The 18,111-nt window shown below is 36.7% G+C and overlaps 2 protein-coding genes across 2 annotated transcripts; both read left to right on the top strand.

Annotated features, from left to right (window-relative positions):
* The first annotated feature begins 3,873 nt into the window (after positions 1 to 3,873).
* Positions 3,874 to 5,010, top strand: LOC107599595 (extracellular matrix protein 1-like). Its single transcript, XM_016291237.1, has 3 exons — positions 3,874 to 4,003; positions 4,234 to 4,490; positions 4,588 to 5,010. Exons 1-3 carry the CDS (start codon positions 3,946 to 3,948, stop codon positions 4,780 to 4,782), a joined length of 510 nt encoding a protein of 169 aa, XP_016146723.1. The 5' UTR covers positions 3,874 to 3,945; the 3' UTR covers positions 4,783 to 5,010.
* A 1,028-nt stretch (positions 5,011 to 6,038) lies between these two features.
* Positions 6,039 to 17,165, top strand: LOC107599553 (phosphatidylinositol 4-phosphate 5-kinase type-1 alpha-like). Its single transcript, XM_016291190.1, has 16 exons — positions 6,039 to 6,248; positions 6,507 to 6,610; positions 9,203 to 9,237; positions 9,776 to 9,865; positions 10,316 to 10,446; positions 10,551 to 10,668; positions 11,222 to 11,374; positions 11,499 to 11,798; positions 12,278 to 12,474; positions 12,981 to 13,064; positions 13,140 to 13,188; positions 13,285 to 13,369; positions 13,455 to 13,646; positions 15,228 to 15,360; positions 15,515 to 15,608; positions 16,137 to 17,165. The coding sequence occupies exons 2-16, from the start codon at positions 6,568 to 6,570 to the stop codon at positions 16,137 to 16,139; spliced, it is 1,707 nt and encodes a 568-aa protein (XP_016146676.1). The 5' UTR covers positions 6,039 to 6,248; positions 6,507 to 6,567; the 3' UTR covers positions 16,140 to 17,165.
* Positions 17,166 to 18,111: the final 946 nt, after the last annotated feature.

Genomic DNA, 18,111 nt, shown 5'->3' with positions numbered 1-18,111 from the left:
ATATATATATATATATATATATATATATATATATATATATATATATATATATATATATATATATATATATATATTCAAGAAGCTACAATCAAAGTCTAGTTAAAAATGCATGCATGTTCTGTAGTTTTTCCACTCAATTAACACAAATAAGAATGATATTTCAATACTATAAATAATACAGTATAATAAAACCTCTTTAAAATATGTAAGACTTAAGCAAGTCAGCATCTTATATCTATATTGACAGTTCTTTTCAGCCTAGGTTAATAGGAAGATATGTATTTCTTTGACACACATGAAGACCATGAATTATGTGACCAGACTTTTTTGAATCTATATTTTCCCAGTATCCAGCATTTTTATTTAATAACATTTATGAGCAAGCACTATGTTTTTGGAATATGCATGTATCACTGAAGATAACCCTGCTCTGTTAATGGATTTTGTTTGTTCATGCTTCTATTTGGGGTTTCTACAAAAAAATAGCTTCCTATGGCTGATATTGTTAATTTCTGTGACATTCCTATTCCACCTTCAATACCATGACTGAGGTGAGACCCTTGAGCAAGGCACCGAACCCCCAACTGCTCCCCGGTTGCCGCAGCAAAAATGGCTGCCCACTGCTCCAGGTGTGTGTGTGATCACTGCTGTGTGTGTGCACTTTGGATGGGTTTAATGCAGAGCACAAATTCCAAGTATGGGTCATCATACTTGGCCACATGTCATGTCATGTCCTTTCCTTCTTTTTTATTTTGTCATTTTTTTTTATAGAAAATTTGAAGTTTTTGAAATTGTAATAATATTTCTGAATGATACTGTTTTTACTGTATTTTTTATCAAATAAATGCAGCTTTATTAACATGAAAAGAATCTTAGATATTCTTGTTTGTGTGTGTACAACGATCAGGCATAACATTATGACCACCTACCTAATATTGTGTTGGTCCCCCTTTTGCTGCCAAAACAGCCCTGACCCGGCGAGGCATGGACTCCATAGACCCCTGAAGGTGTGCTGTGGTATCTGGCACCAAGATGTTAGCAGCAGATCTTTTAAGTCCTGTAAGTTGTGAGGTTGGGCCTCCATGGATAAGAATTGTTTACCACACCCGGCCATCCACGTGATGTAAAAGAAAACGGGATTCATCAGACCAGGCCAACTTCTTCCATTGCTCCGTGGTCCAGTTCTGGTGCTCACGTGCCCACTGTTGGCGCTTTCGGTGATGGACAGGGGTCAGCATGGGCTCCCTGACTGGGCTGCGGCTATGCAGCCCCATACACAACAAACTGTGATGCACTGTGTATTCTGACACCTTTCCATCAGAACCAGCATTAACTTCCTAAGCAATTTGAGCTACAGTAGCTCGTCTGCTGGATCGGACCACACAGGCCAGCCTTCACTCCCCAAGTGCATCAATGAGCCTTGACCGCCCATGACCCTGTCACCACTGTTCTAAGAAATTAATATATAATGAAATTATATGCAATTTTAATATATTATTTGATTTTATTTATTTATATTTGTTTGTTTGCTTGTGTGATACTTAATCATGTGAATTTTATATTAATTTACTGTGCCCTCTCCAAAGCAAAAGGAGGGGATATTGATCCTTCGGTGCAACTAGAGCCATACTTCCCTCCTGCCAAACCATCACTGGAAAACCTCAATGCAGTCTGTGTTCATGGCAATGGCCACCCCAGATATCATGCCAGCTGCCTCCATGTTTAATCAGTGCTGCCAGAGAGGTGTAGCACAAGGAGACCAGCAGATCCTTTGCTGCGCCAACCAGGCGTTGAGTACAGACTGAGAACAGACATACTGAATGAAGAGTTTGTTACTAGCATTAACTACTGGTTAAACATCACACATTATAATCTGATCTCTGTTTTCTTTGTGTTTTTCGGTGGGAAACTGCCCTGTTCCATTTCTGTATTGAGGAATACGTCACCATGACTTTGGTCCATGAGTGCTGTGAGAAGACGGGAGAAGAACAGTGGAACTGCTTTGAGAAACACGCTCCTAACCCTTCCTACCAACCCCTGTCTGGTTACACTGCCCCCATAATACCACCTGACCAGGTTTTCACCTGGGACCCCAACACCTGTTAATGCTGTGATTATTTCTGAATCCCATATGACAACCTGAGCGTTTTTATTTGATTTAGCAGCACAATACTGGTGTCAGTTAATACCTGAGCACATTCTTTGTTTAGTTTGAGAGCAAGATAAATTTATGTTCTCAAATGGGATCCAGATATTTTTCAGATCATTTCAAAATGACTGAAAAATATTTTTCAGTCATTTTGCATCTCAAGTAAATGAGGAAGAAGATAATTTTTTTTCAGAATGAATAGTCATGACAGTGAAGCACAGAGGTGGGAGTACGATAATATGGGTTTGCATATATTTATAGATGACAGCATGAATGCCTGTTGATATACAATGGCTGACAAGATGAAAAACTAAAAGATTTGAATCTCAGTAACGAATGGTGTACTGACTTTTGTTGCATTGGGGCTTGAATTTGTATTTTTTTAATAAGACCAAATATATATTAATGTTTAACTGTAATGCAATTGCTATATATAATTATAAAAAGTTGTATTTATTTAAAATGAATTTATAATAACAAAAATTTCTTCTATATACCAGTTTAAACTATAGCAAATATTGTCCACTATAGTATAGCCAAATATCTGAAATGTAAAGAAAAGGAAAGAAAAAATAAAAAAATAAATAAACTAAATAAACAGCTTATTGGGTATTTGTTTCATAGCTTGTTTGTTCACAATTGCATTATTGGGAAATAACCAAATGGGATTTCACAAACTGGTAAGCAGCTGGTAAGTCTGCACTGGAGAGAGTTTAGTAGTTTTGATATCATACACTTCAAAGAATTTCTCAGAACTCCATGCTGACACTGACATTTGTCTTGCTTTGTTTAGCTGCCAGCAGTGGGATGTGAAGATATTTTATCTTTTTCTCAATGCAGTTCCTCAAGCATGACACATCACCTTATTTTCAGCAGAACTGGCTGGTTTACAAGATGCCATGGGAGTATTCCTCTCACACACTTGAGCAAGCCATTTTAATTAGATAAAAATGTGTGAATAAGCACAATGTTTTGGAATAGGGTTGATGATAAGCATGATTTGTGTTCTGTGAATCATGATCTATTTACGTATTTCTTGCCCACAAATTGCTATTAACAAAATGGTCAGAAAAATTGGTTTCTCATAACTGATATGATACCTTTCTGTGCTGTGCACAGCTTAACCGCACACATCTTTAAGCTATGCTTCACTATGTCAGCCTCATATCCTCCCTAAACACCTCACCCGTTTCTTACACCTACGGGAAACATGATGAATCCTGGCAAAATGTCAGAGAAGAACTTATAAATCGGCATGTGTAAAATTAAATTTAAATTAAAAAGGTGAAAAATCAGGGTGAGCATTACTTTTGCCATATTATCAGATAATGCAACAAATCTAATCTGGTTCAAATCTAACCAAGGAAAAGTTTTCAGCATTGCTTGTGATGTTATTAAAATCTCAGACACATTTCCTTTTTATATTTGTAATAGGTACTCCTTTGTACACTGAAGCAATTGACATTTCTGAGAAAATGTTTATTCCGTTCACTGTAACTTTAGTAAACTTTGTTGACAGCCATTCCTGTTTTGACTATCCTCTGTTTTGACATTTGAATTAGTATCAGGGGGGAGTTTATATAAAATAATGACAGATAACATTAGGCCTTTATCTCCATTCTTCAAGCTTTACTTGGCTAGCCAGCTTTGACCCCTCCTCTCATTCCCCTTCCATCCCTTTAAATTTAGACACGGCCTTGCAGTATTTTAAAGCTCCCATCAAGACTGAAGAAAAGAGAGCAAATTTGCAAACAGGAAAGAAGGACCTTTTCTTTAACTTCGAAAAATAACCAGTCATGGTTCAGAAAAGCACACTTGTAACTACTTTGATTCTTCATCTAATTTCATTGGAAGGTATGTGCTTTATTTACAAAACTTTATTCTGTTTATTGTCTTCTAATTTTGGAGCACCTTCTAAATGAATAAATGTAAACATAAATGGAAGTATTTCTCTAATAATGTCCATTGTGGTACTCGCACATTGCATTCAGATATGTTTGTGTTTTCATTCTCTGACTTTCTTCACAAAAAAGCGATTTTTTTTGGTATAATATGTATTTATATCTTGTATTTATTCCATTTAGGGGGACAGTGCATTGACCCTGATGTAATGCTGAAATCATCCTTCCCTCCAGCCAGACCTTCGGTTACCAATATCAATGCGGTCTGTCTTTATGGCAGTGGTCGTCCCAGATATCCTGCCAGCTATTTCCCTTCATCCAGTCACGCTTACGCTCGTCGTGCTATAAATGCAGTCAACAGGCTGGAGTCGTGGTTTGATCAGTGCTGCCCCCAAGGGTCCCTTGGAAACGCACAGATCCTTTGCTGTGCGGAACAGGCGGTGCGTACACAGATTGAGAAACATGCCCAAACAGAAGTAATTTTACTATAGCGCTGCTGAACAGAAATATAATGATGTCTTTTCTTTGTGTTTGCAGTGGAAAAATACCTTGTCCTATTTTTGTGTTGAGGAATACTCCACCATGACTTTGGTCAATGAGTGCTGTGAAAAGAATGGAGAAGAACGATGGAACTGCTTTGCAAGTCAGGCTCCTAACCCTTCCTACCAACCCCTGTGTGGTTCCACTGCCCCACCTGACAAGATTTTCACCTGGGACCCCAAAACCTGTTAAAGGTCTTACTGCTATATGCTTTTATTTCATTTAGCAGCACACAACCTGTGTCAGTTAATCACCTGTGAATCACGAGGCATAATATAGCATGCGTTTCATGTCAATTAAACATGCCCAGTGTTCTAGAAAAGCTGGAATGTAACCCTGTGTATCAATAGCCTACATTTATTTTCACATGAATTATTTTATGCCATAGAAAAATATGCAAAAATAAAATGTGCTCATATCAGTTGAAGTTCAAAATAAAGTGTCAGTTTATTTCCAAAGTGGCAAAATGATTTAAAGAATTCTTTAACCCTTGACAGCACGCGTACATCACGGAGATGTCTATTTGACGTTTTTACATCTGCAAGACGTATTTTTTAGTGTTTGCTTATCTGCGATACGTGATGTCTATAGCTAGGACGTTTCCTATCAGATGTCAAATAGACGTTATAAAAATGTCTTTAAGATGATTTAGAATGTATGTAAAACTGACATCTTACAGACGTCTATCAGATGTTTGTTACACAGCAGATGCTTTCCAGATGAAGCGATCTTTAACAGACATCTTGCAGATGTATGTGTGGTATCTGGGAACATTAGATTTTTCCTTTGAGAAAATAACAGTTGCAACTAAGATGTAATCTTTCATGTCACATTGCATGGCAGATGTATTTTCAGCTCAGATTTAAGATTGCTTTATGTTGGATGTGGCATTGTTTAGGTTGAGGCTATTTCAAATCATTAGCAGCTGCATCATAAGACACTTTTAAATGATTCATCATGTAGACTTTCAATATAATATCAAAGATCAGTTCTAGATATAGTCCTGGCTCTAAAATCAGACTGGCTGAGGCACAACTGAATTCTATATTAATATGCCAACAATTTACTATGTTGCTTGGTAAAAGTTTAGGTTAATGGACTGAATTCTTCACGAAGTAAATAATGAACTATATTCTTATGATAATATCAATTATTTATTGACCATTCATGTCTTTTATCAGAGGCTAGCTGTTGTCACTGTTTTATGAAATCAAAAAAAGAGGTTGTGTTACAGGTCCCTAGTGATTAATCGCCTCAATTTAACTCCAAGGTTTAAGTTTATGAATGAACAATGTCTTCATTGAGCCGAAGGGGAAAAAAACGATTTAGACGAAACATTCAATAGTTAAATTTGGACTATTCTGTATCAGTCGAGTAGAAAGCCAGTTCGTCCAATAATGAGCCATTTCTACTGGTGTGTGAGTTCAACGGCCACCGCGGCGCAACAACGTCACTTCCGCTTGTTTGGGCGGCTCGAGGAACGAGGACGCTTCCGTGCGTTTCAGCTGGTTGTTTACTTCGGATGGACCCGGTAAAGTAACAAAATAAACAATTTCGCGTACTTCAAAGTTTCGCACGAGGCATCGAGCCCGTCTGTGAGCGTAAACGGAGGTTTAACGACGCTGTTTTTGAGGAAAAAGTGGAGTGAATAAGTTGAGGTAAGCGCTTTTACTTGTTGTTATTGTGGGTCTCTAGCCATTAACCCATTGGTATGCAAGCTAACAAACACATTTTTATATTTAGCGATTGTTTTGAGAAAGTAAAAGTACGACAAGTAGTGTGAAACTAACTACCACGCTCCTCTAGTAACTTACATGTCAAGGAAGAATATTGGCACACTAAGTTAAGTAACTTTTGTATTCGTCTATCAGTTAGTTTCCAATAACAGACTTTATTTGGACGTGTTCATCTTCCAGGGCTGTGGAGCATAAACCACAAGTGAAAACAAGCAGGACCATATGAAACTTCCGCCAGAAAATGGCTACGCCGGCAGTGGTTTCCACGGATGGAGCGAGCTCCAGTAAGAGAACCTTTTATTTCCTCTTGGTGTTTATGACACGTTAGTATAAGGTAAATTAAGTTATTGTGCTCTGGCTTCAAAAAATGAATCTCTTGCCAATCAGTCTTGTGTTTTACAGTAAGAAATTAATAGATGGCTGCTTTTTTTGAGGCCATGTGGAAACAGTCACCACTGTATAATACACAGAGCAATTTATTTTATTGTTCACTTGGTGAAGATTTTGATGTTTACTGGCAGGACGTAATTCATTATACTCATATTTGTCTTTTTGTGCCCTTCAGTTTAGCACACATGATGATTTTTGCAGATATTCAGTAGTTCCCAAAGCTTTTAGCGGCACAGATATAGTATAAATGTTTATTATAATGCTCAGACAAGTGATGCTTGCTTTCTAACAAAATAACATATGAAAGTGGACCATTAAAGGTTTTTACTTTAAGTATTTCATTAGTATGGGAGCCTGTTTCTGCCATGGGATATAAAAATGTAATTGTGACTTTAAATTTTTCTTCTCACAATTCTGAGGAAAAAACTCACCAAGACATAAGCTCAGAATTGCAAGATATAAACAGAAAAGTAATAATTGTGAAATATAAACTCTCAGTTGCAAGAAAAAAGTCAGAATTGTGAGAGTCACAATTACCTTTTTATATTTTAATTTCATGGCAAAAACTGGCTTTAGTGATAGTAAAGTTCGTTTTCTTTTCCTTTTTTTAATCACTGTTGTCACTCTTCAGATGTCTTTATTTTGGAGGTTATTGCAGCAGAAAGGTACATGCATGTGTGTAAGCACATGTGTGCCTGTGTTTTCATATGATCTTTATTTGAATGTCAGTGTTGTAGACTGTCTGTAGTAGGCCTGTGACTGCCTGGGTTGTGCTCGTCTTTGTTATTTTGCAACTACACACTTAGTTGGTGTGATTGGGTTACAGTGTTGTCTTGGAAGAACAAAGGAATTGATACCCAGGTGTCTGTGCATGCTGCAAGCTTACAATCATAGTCGGGGATTACCACACATCTCAATTCAGTGTGAACAGCTTTCTTTTGTGTTAGCATTTGCATTTATTTTGCATTTTATTTGTGGTATAGTTTTTTCATCCACAAGCAAGTTACACTCACTTCAATGTCAGGTTTTGTTTCAGTGTGCACTGGAATACGGTGGCCGAGAAGTGCAAAGCAAATCACAATTCTGAAAACAAAATAACAAATTACAAACGCAAAAGCAAGTCTAAAAAACAAAACAATTCAGAAAGCACAACAACAATTCAGAAAACATTATAACAAGTCAGAAAACACAATGACAAATTCAAAAACAAAATATCAAGTCAGAAAACACAACGACAAATCCAAAAACAAATTGACAAGTCAGAAAACACAACGACAAATCAGACAAACCGGAAAAGGTAGGTATAGTCTGAGACAGCGCCATTGGTTTGGGATTACTCACCGCTGACTGGACGAGACATCTGTCAATCAAAGAAGGGAGGAAAAAAAAGTTTGGCAAAAGGTGGGATCGAACCCGGGTTGATCGCATAAAAAAGCCAATGGCACGCACTCATCCATCTGCGCCACTGGAGCTGATGTTTTACAGCCACTTTTAACTAAATGTAAATAGACACACCGTATTTTTTATTCCAGAGTAAGGGCAATTCATACAATACATTTAAACTGAGCTACTTTAATACCATCTCCGAACTTTCTACCTCGACTCTGCTGTTCTTCGGCTGGTTTTTCCTGTATACGTTGATTGACAGATGTCTCGTCCAGTCAGCGGTGAGTAATCCCAAACCAATGGCACTGTCTCAAACTATACCTACCTCTTCCGGTTTGTCTGATTTGTCGTTGTGTTTTCTGACTTGTAAATTAGTTTTCGGATTTGTCGTTGTGTTTTCTGACTTGTTATAATGTTTTCTGAATTGTTGTTGTGCTTTTTGAATTGTTAATTAGTTTTTTAGACTTGCATTTGCGTTTGTAATTTGTTATTTTGTTTTCAGAATTGTGATATGCTTTGCACTTCTTGGCCACCGTACTGGAAGGATACCAGTGCATAGGGAATATGTGAAAACAACAAAGAAATAGTTCACCCAAAAATGAAAAATTGCTGATAATTTACACACCCCTTAAGCCATCAAAGATATAAATGAAATTTAGCATTACATAACTTGCTCACCGATGAATCCTCTCTAATGAATTTGTGCCATCAGAATTCAAACAGCTGATAAAAACATCACAATAATCCACAACATGACTCCAGTCCATCAATTAATGTCTTGTGAAATTAAAAGCTGTGTGTTTGTTATAAACAAATCCATCAAGACATTTTTTACTTGGATTTTGATGTGAGAGGACAGGGGATGGACTTTTACACTGAAGGAAGCATTGTTATATTATATTATACAAAGACATTAATTGATGGACTGGAGTCATGTGGATTATTGTGGTGTTTATAATCTTTTAGTTCATTGTAATAAAGCTAGCTACAAACCATAAATAAATCACAGGGCTCCATAAATCCTAATGGCTTTTTCCAGTTAATTTGCATGAATTTATAACATTTGGTTGAAACATTCATCTTTTTTTTTGTACTCATAGGTACTCCTGGAAATCGAAATATGGCTTCTTCAGAGGTTATTATTGTCTCTTTTGCTTTAATAATGGTTTCACATTCACTTTTTATCTCATCCACTTTTTGTGGTTATTATGAATTGGCCAATATATTTATGACTCTATACTGGAACTTTTTTTCTAATCAGTGCTAGCAGACGTCTCACTTTTGTCTATAATGTGAATGGGACTCTCTGCCCCCTTCTTTTCCTATTTATTTCTATTTATTTCTTGTGAATCGGCATTTACATCCATTAATATGTTTACTATATACCCTGCAAAACATCTGCACTAATTGTGTTACTCTGTTCTTGAGGTTTTTTTTTTTTTTTTTAAACTAAAAAATATTAAGACTTCATGTCTCTCAGCATTGTACAGAAAAATCTCCTAGTGAAATCAGTGATGCTGAAATTTATTATTGCATCATTGTATAATTGATTCAAAATGATGTAAACATAATTAGCATTTGCTGGAAAAGTTCCTTTGTCATAAATACATTATTAATGGCTTAAATTTTCTGTCTTGCCTGATATGTTTACGGAGCAATCATATATCTTTCAGCTTCTTAGCATCTCTGGTTCATCCCAGACAAACAAAAAGACCATGGGCCACCGAGGGATTGACCCCACTGGGGAAACCACATATAAAAAGGTGCGAGCTGTGAATATCCAGATTTTATATCCTCATTTTGTCTACTGCTAACACTGTAAATATTTAAAAATAGAAATTTGTTAGAGATGGGACCAGATCAAACTTAGCGGCAGTTCAACTTCAAACCTCAGTGTCATGACACACATTCCTGAATCTGCCGGATCTGCTTGCAACTCGTAGATTATTGTTGTGTTATCTGTTCTGTTCTTAAGAAGATAAAGCCCAATAAATGGTATGGGCAGGTACATGCAGATAAGACTAGCAGGCCTTGAGTTATTGCTCCTCCCTTTCAGTTTTATTAAATCACACGTCTTTTGTAGGCCTTCAAACAAGATGCATGTATCAGTGTTATATTTAGTTCCAGAAGAATTTTCTTGGTATTTTCTGAATTGCACATTAACATGTTCTTATTCTGCTCATCATATGCCCTCCACTGGAACCCTTCTTCAGACAACATCATCTGCTCTGAAAGGTGCCATTCAGCTGGGCATCACACACAGTGTGGGAAGCTTGAGCCAAAAGCCAGAAAGAGATGTGCTCATGCAGGACTTTGAAGTGGTAGAAAGCATCTTCTTTCCCAGGTGCGTTTGTATGTGTGTCTGCATTAAAAGTAACCATGAAGAACCTTTTTCATAAGTGGTCACATTGTGTACTTAAAAGTGCTTGTTTTTTTTCTCCCTGTCAGTCAAGGCAGTTACTCAACTCCAGGTCATCATCATGGTGACTTCAAGTTTAAAACTTATGCTCCCATTGCATTCCGCTACTTCAGAGAGATGTTTGGGATCAGACCTGATGACTACCTGGTACTATCCTGTTTGTTCACTAAACAGCATTACCACAGTTTCCTGGAAATATCAGGGAACTTTATAATTGTTTGTAGGTCTGGAATAGTCATGGGAATTTTTTAGGGAAATCTTTGTGAATATACATTTTTGTGACTGGTCTAAAATATTTAATCAACTAGAAATTGCTGTTGAATAGAGCTTGAGTAGAGTTAAACTTGCTTGTAAGCCATTGTGAGATGGTTCTTTTTCAATGAATTGGTCAAAGAGATTCACAAAGTGGTCTGAATGATTCATTGTCACAATTCTCAATCAAAGTAATAACTGGAAAAGTCATGAAAAAGTTATGGAAATTAATTGATCATGTTCATTCATATTACATCTCTCTTTTTGTTTTGTTCCGTCCAGATTCTTTTTTTTATTTATGTATATATTTTTTATCTGTCTTCCTTTTATGACTTGAACGAAAGTGCTTCTCAGTGACACTGCATTTAGTTAAACGGACACCTGCAACACTCCAGTCCTATGTTAACTGCTGTGTATGTGTGTGTGTGTGTGTGTGTGTTTTCTGCAGTACTCTCTTTGCAATGAACCCCTTATCGAGTTGTCTAATCCTGGAGCGAGCGGGTCTCTCTTCTACGTTTCTAGTGATGATGAGTTTATCATTAAGACGGTACAACACAAAGAGGCAGAATTCTTGCAAACACTGCTGCCAGGTTACTTCATGGTAAGTGTTTATGTCTGTATTATGTGTTATCTCAACATATCTTGTTCATTTTATTATTATTTGATAATTATTTCATTATTATGTGATATTATTTCCTCCTTATAATTCACCTTACATCTTCTAGAACCTGAACCAGAACATGCGTACGCTGCTTCCCAAGTTCTACGGCCTCTACTGTGTTCAGGCTGAGGGGAAGAACATCCGAATTGTAGTGATGAACAACCTGCTGCCACGCGCTGTCCCCATGCACCTTAAATTCGACCTGAAGGGCTCAACGCACAAGCGACGTGCTTCGCCGAAAGAGAGAGCCAAGAATTTGCCCACGTGCAAAGACCTAGATTTCATGCAGGACATTCCTGAAGGCATATTGCTGGAGAGCGACCACTACAGCGCCCTCTGCAAGACCATTCAGAGAGACTGTCGGGTGAGAGAGTGCGTGTGTGTGTGTTGGAGACAGAAGTTGGCATTGTAAGAGGAAAGAAACGTAAGGAAGAGTGGTGCAACAAAATGGCTTAAAAATGTTTGATTGTCTAAGTCAGTGGTTCTCAATTCCAGTCCTGGGGTACCACTGCTCTGCAAATTTTGTATGTCTCTTTTATCTGACGCCCTCGGTTCTGAATCAGGTATGTTAAATAAGAGAGACATACAAAATGTTCAGAGCAGTGGTACCCCAGGACTGGAACTGAGAACCTCTGGTCTAAGTAGTATGACTTTAGGATACATCTTTGCCGTTCACATTGTTCAAGATCCAGCTATATTTTCTGCACTTGAGGTGCTTGGTTGTATATGCAATAAATGCATATTCATTGTAGCTTAATCCATTCTTTTAAAATAACTGTTTGATTGAATCACTCTGCAGTTTGCATCTGCTACATGTGCCTCTCTGTATTCCTGTATGTTTAGGTACTACAAAGCTTTAAAATCATGGACTACAGTCTGCTGGTGGGTATCCACAACTTGGACCAGGTCGGTGAAGAGGCGTCTGCTGCAGTGCCTGATACCCAGAAAAAGGCACCAGGCCAGAAGCCCCTATACTGTACAGCCATTGAGTCTATTCAAGGGGAATCCAAGGGCAAGACTTCACCACAGCCCTACGAAAGGTTAGTGGATCCACCTTTGGCTGGCATCTTGAATCTACAAAACTCCCGGTGGGACACTCAAAAATAGCGCAAGACTGAATGTATAAGGCTATAGAACCTTTCTAGAGTGAATTTTACAGTATTGTTCAGAAATTTGGAGTTGGTAAGCCTTTTTTTCATGTTTTTGAAGTCTCATGTTCAACAATACAGTAAAAACAGTAATGTTGTGAAATGTTATTACAATTTTAAATGTCAAATACAATTGAATATATAACAATTTAATATCTATTCAAATGTAATCCCTATGATGGCAAAGCTGAGTTTTAGCAGCCGTTACTTCAATCTTCAATGTCACATGTTCTTACAGAAATCAATCACTAATAGGTTAATTGTATATTGGGTGACTAGCCAACTAGTACTGACATACTTTATTCAGAGCTGCAATTTTTTTGTTAATATTATTACTGTGAAATTATTACTTGTGCCAACACAATTGTTAATGTGCGATATTTGTTCTTTATTTGCAGCATGGGAGGAATTCCAGCATTTAATTCAAAAGGAGAAAGATTGCTGGTTTTCATTGGCCTCATTGATATCCTTCAGTCTTATAGGTAAACTGTATTTCCATATTTTTGCATTTTCTCAATAACAAATTCCTATAATTTGCTAATAACTGTGTATGTTAGGCTTGTAAAGAAGTTGGAGCACTCGTGGAAAGCTTTCCTGCATGATGGGGTATGTCTCATACTTCATGTCAAACATTGCATGAAGACTAACTTTACAAATGCATTTTGTGTATTTATTTTGTTTATTTGATGTTTTCCTCTGCAGGACACTGTATCTGTTCATCGGCCGAGTTTTTACGCAGATCGTTTTCAGAAATTTATGTGCAGTAATGTCTTCAAAAAACCTCCTTGTAAGTTTGATAGTCACATTGAAACGTCTGCAATGGATGCATTTAAGGGCTAATGCATTAAAGTTTATTCCAATTCTTCTGTTAGTGAAAATGTCACCCTCAAAGAAAAGTCGAGGAGGAACTGTGTCTTGTGGGAAGAAGTCAAACATTGCAGTATCTGGACAATCACAACAATCCCTTCCTGTAGCAGCAGAACAAACACAGCCACAACAGACTACAGCGCAGCTGTCCAGCAGTGGAGCTGTGTCCCTGAGCCCAGACACTCAAGGAGACCGAGGTATGAGAAGACATTCAGAGATCGGGGGAAATGGGAAGGATAGACGGGCAAGAGAGCAGTAAAGGAAATCTTCTTTGTTGTGTTTCCTTGGTGGTTCAGTGTTGGGATGTAAATACTAAAATTCTGTTGTTTTCTGAGTAGATTCAAAATAAAACATTAAAAACTCAAACACTGAAAACTGGATCATTTTAAATTATCCAAGTGAGTTTAGTTATCACAACATTAATGTACAAAATGTATGTGTATATATATATATATATATATATATATATATAATATATATTTATTAAGATTGGCTGAAGATTACATTTGAGAGTTTTTAAACATAGATTAAGCATGCAGAGTTAAATATTTAAAAATGGCGTGAAAATTCACATTGAACAATTCATCTATGCATATGTTTAGTATTTTTTGACTTTTTGACCTTATAATCTTTTATCAAAATATCATAAATAATATGCCACTGCAAGCTCACATTCATCTGCCTTCACTTTTGATGCAACGGTCACATCCCAAAATCCAGTCAACAACCTATGAATAGGACAAAGTCCTTACCCTATTTAAATTTTTTTTTATGTTACACTCAGATAAGTCCAAATATGGAATAAAAGGTCCTTTCCATTTCATTGCAAATTTGAATATCAACCGATACTGATATATTAGAACAACATCTCCAATATTGGCCTAAATAATGTGACACTGATATATTGTACATCTGTAATTCTTTGTTATTTTGATAGATGTATAAACTCTGATCGGTTGTCATTCAGAAGAGATTGTTTTAATGACCATTTCCTCTGTGCAAAGCTTAGGTTTTTGCATTCAAGCTACTTGAGGGTCTCAACTGTATGACTTGTCCTTGAGAGTATGGAATACATACAGTGGGTACGGAAAGTATTCAGACCCCCTTACATTTTTCACTCTTTGTTATATTGGAGCCATTTGCTAAAATCATTTAAGTTAATTTTTTTTCCTCATTAATGTACACACAGCACCCCATATTGACAGAAAAACACAGAATTGTTGACATTTTTGCAGATTTATTAAAAAAAAAAAACTGAAATATCACATGGTCCTAAGTATTCAGACCCTTTGCTCAGTATTTAGTAGAAGCACCCTTTTGATCGAATACAGCCATGAGTCTTTTTGGGAAAGATGCAACAAGTTTGTCACACCTGGATTTGGGGATCCTCTGCCATCCCTCCTTGCAGATCCTCTCCAGTTCTGTCAGATTGGATGGTAGTATGCTTTGTTTGTTTTCAAGACTAGCAGAGATTTTATGATAACTTTGTGTAGTTTAATACTCCGATGCACTTTTGTGCTAATAGCAGAGCAAATGAGAGCTGTAAATTTTTGCCCCTTACAGCACATGCATGGACAATGTTAGCATTGTTCTCATACTTCAGGAATCAATACAGCCTTCAGTTCTCTCTGAGGTTTATGCATTTGAATCATCTGACATTTTAGAGGCCTAGATTGAGTTATTGACAGTGAAAAGCAGTTTTGTAGTTCAATCTTTCCCTTTCCCCATCAACCCTACTAAATCATTATTGGCTTTTTTCTCTCTTTTTCTCTCCTCAGGTGTGCAGACTACTCGTCCTGACCTGCTCCCACAACAGCTTAATGAAGATGAGATCACAAGTAGCTCAGCTGATACGACCCTGTCAGCAACCTCGCCTGTAAGCTCTCGGCCCTCAAACACTCCAGCTCTGAGGTATGTGATGGTTAAAAAGATTTGGATGAATTTGACCGAAGATTAGTCAACTACTACTAATAATACTATTGGTTGATTCTATCACATGCTGATGCACTCTCACTCTTTTCACACGTAATAAATGAATATTGACTCAAGTTCATTTCATTCCCAGTCATAGCAGTATAGCTGCCCACTCATTCGGAGAAAGCTTGGATGTGGAAGCCATTTCACTCAGTGAGATTGTTCCTCAGACAAGCACATCAGAAGTAAGAGACATTTTGTCCAGGGCTGTAATCGGTTTCAGTGTAGACTAAAAACTTGTAGAGTGTTTGGATGTCCTGCAACAGTGGTTCTCAACTAGTGGGCTGCAATTGTGAACAGTTATTATGATCGACTTTTAACACTTGCAAAACAGTCTTGTTCAACCTGCCATATTATTACATTTACATATTGTTCAGGATAGGCATGGTAATATGAATACATTTTAATATTTGATTTTAAGACATTTTTGTTAGCGTTTTGCTACCTTATTGAGTCACCACTGGATATCTAATATAAAAGCTGAAATAATTTGAGAAATACTGCTCTATCATGCCAACAAATAATATTGTGAAATGAAAGGTTCTCTTTATCCTCAGAGTGCATGCACATTTACAAATCATTGATTGCAATGTAATCTTTGCAATGTGAAATGAGAGCTGCTTTTTACAAAGCAAGCATTGCTGGTTTACTCGTCTTAGTCATTCAACCCTGTTCTATAGCAGTGTAATTTATTCTTTCTCTTGCTGTTGCAGTGAAAGACTTTGGATGAACAGGACAAAGTAAAGCCCTCAAGGACAAAGATTTGTTCTCTTTTAAGGACATCAGAACAGGAAGAAAAAGAAAAACATTAAAGTAAGATGGTCTTGCTGTAAACACCTGGGGAACTGGAAACCAGAGAATCTGGATGACAAAAGAGAGAAGTGCACATGTTTATAAAACAGTAAAGACGTAAAGATAAAGATGTTCTCCCCCTTTTTTATGTATTTTTTGGATGTCAACAGTATGGTATCCAATATTGCTGCTAAGAAATAGAACCAAAATAAAGATGCCACTGTAGTACCTCAACAGTGAGATATCACTGTTCTCAAGCAGTGCCATATTTACAAGAACTTTTTGAACCTGAGAATGTTCACAGCAGAAGTAAAGTGATGAGAACTTTGCATCATGTGACCCTGCTCTTGGGGAACATACAGGTCTTTTGAGTACCTTGGTGAGAGTTTTCTAGTGGACTTCATTTGACCATGTATCTTTTTTTCTCTTAATTTGCCATGGAGACCAATCTGCAGGGGTCATGTTATTGACTTCGCTAAGGGAAGAAAAGAAGTCTGGTTGATTTTGAGTTTTTATTGCCTATTTTAAAGACATTTTAGGGATATGGCATGATTATTAACAACAACAATGGAAAAAAATTTCGAATGAGTCGAGCCAGATCAGGTTGCCTGAACAATCACATAAGACACTTTTTCAAATCTGAATTTATAAAAATCTGTACGACTTGGGTTTTATGAATCGATTTGATTGCAATACTGTGATATTGTATTGGATATTTAAATGTGCCTTAATCACAAGTTATTTTGCCTTGTCATAAACAGGAAGCCTTTTTCTGTGCATGATGCCTGTGAGTGGATTGTGCACAATTGCAAAAATAATATCAGTCGGTCATGTGTGATTGTTAAAATATAATTAATTAAAAATATATATTTGGAGCTTTCCAAGAAAATGCTTTCCCCAGTCTTGTTTGCTTTACATTGTTAGGAAAAAAGAGCGAGGAGAAAAAAACAGTAAAAAGCTCACTTTTGTAAAAATGGAAGAGATATTATATACCATATATACATTCAATATTTCGGCTTGCGGGACACATTTTTAAAATGGTTGTTTTTTTAGCGCACAATAATACTTCACAGTTGGCAGACTAACTACTGTAAAATAATATATAGCATCTGTACTGTCTTCAGTATTTTTTATGTTTACTTAAACTGGGTAGAATAGAAACTTCTCTTAAGGTCTCGGTTTTGTGAAGAGAATTGAAATCAAACTAAACTAAATCCTAAACCAAAACCTTTAAAAAATATGTATATATATGTACGTTCATGCTAATCAGTCAATCTGAATACAGATACGTTGGTAATGAAGATGCAAATGTTTTTAAATACAAATAAGTGGAGTAAGGGAAAGTTGCTGAATCCTTTTCTGTGACAATTTTTCTAAACAAAAGAAACATTCCTGTAAAAAGTCATATTTATTTGTATGTTTGCATGTAATTTATTTCTTTAGCTCAACTTCCAAAGTGTCTGATACCTGGTGGCTGTGTAAATTTGTTTGGGAAGGTGAATTTTTTTTACTGTACACTTACGATCGGGGATTCCTGTGCAATTGCCGTTTACTCTGAAAATGCTGCCTTCATTCTTGGTGTCTATCAAACTGAGAATGGTCTTATGTAGTAGCTTTATGAAAATATTCTTCACTCTTACAATGACATTCATGTATTTCTGCTCTCTTGCAGAGGATATTAAGACTTTTGGAGTGGAAAATATTGCAACATTTCATGCTGTATGCAAATGAATGAAATAAACAACACTGAAAAGTAGAACTTCCTGTGTTATGCTTTACTATCTTAAAGCCTGTTGAAGGCACAAGTGTTTCATGGTTTACATCTGCGTTTAAAGTTATTCCAAACCTGTATGATATTGTTTCTTCTGTGAAATACATAAAGAGATGTTAGTCAGA

Source organism: Sinocyclocheilus grahami, unplaced genomic scaffold (assembly GCF_001515645.1).
Source record: "Sinocyclocheilus grahami isolate Dianchi unplaced genomic scaffold, SAMN03320097.WGS_v1.1 scaffold268.1, whole genome shotgun sequence".
In the NCBI taxonomy this organism is placed as follows: domain Eukaryota; kingdom Metazoa; phylum Chordata; class Actinopteri; order Cypriniformes; family Cyprinidae; genus Sinocyclocheilus; species Sinocyclocheilus grahami.
This window is presented reverse-complemented; position numbering and strand designations above follow the sequence as displayed.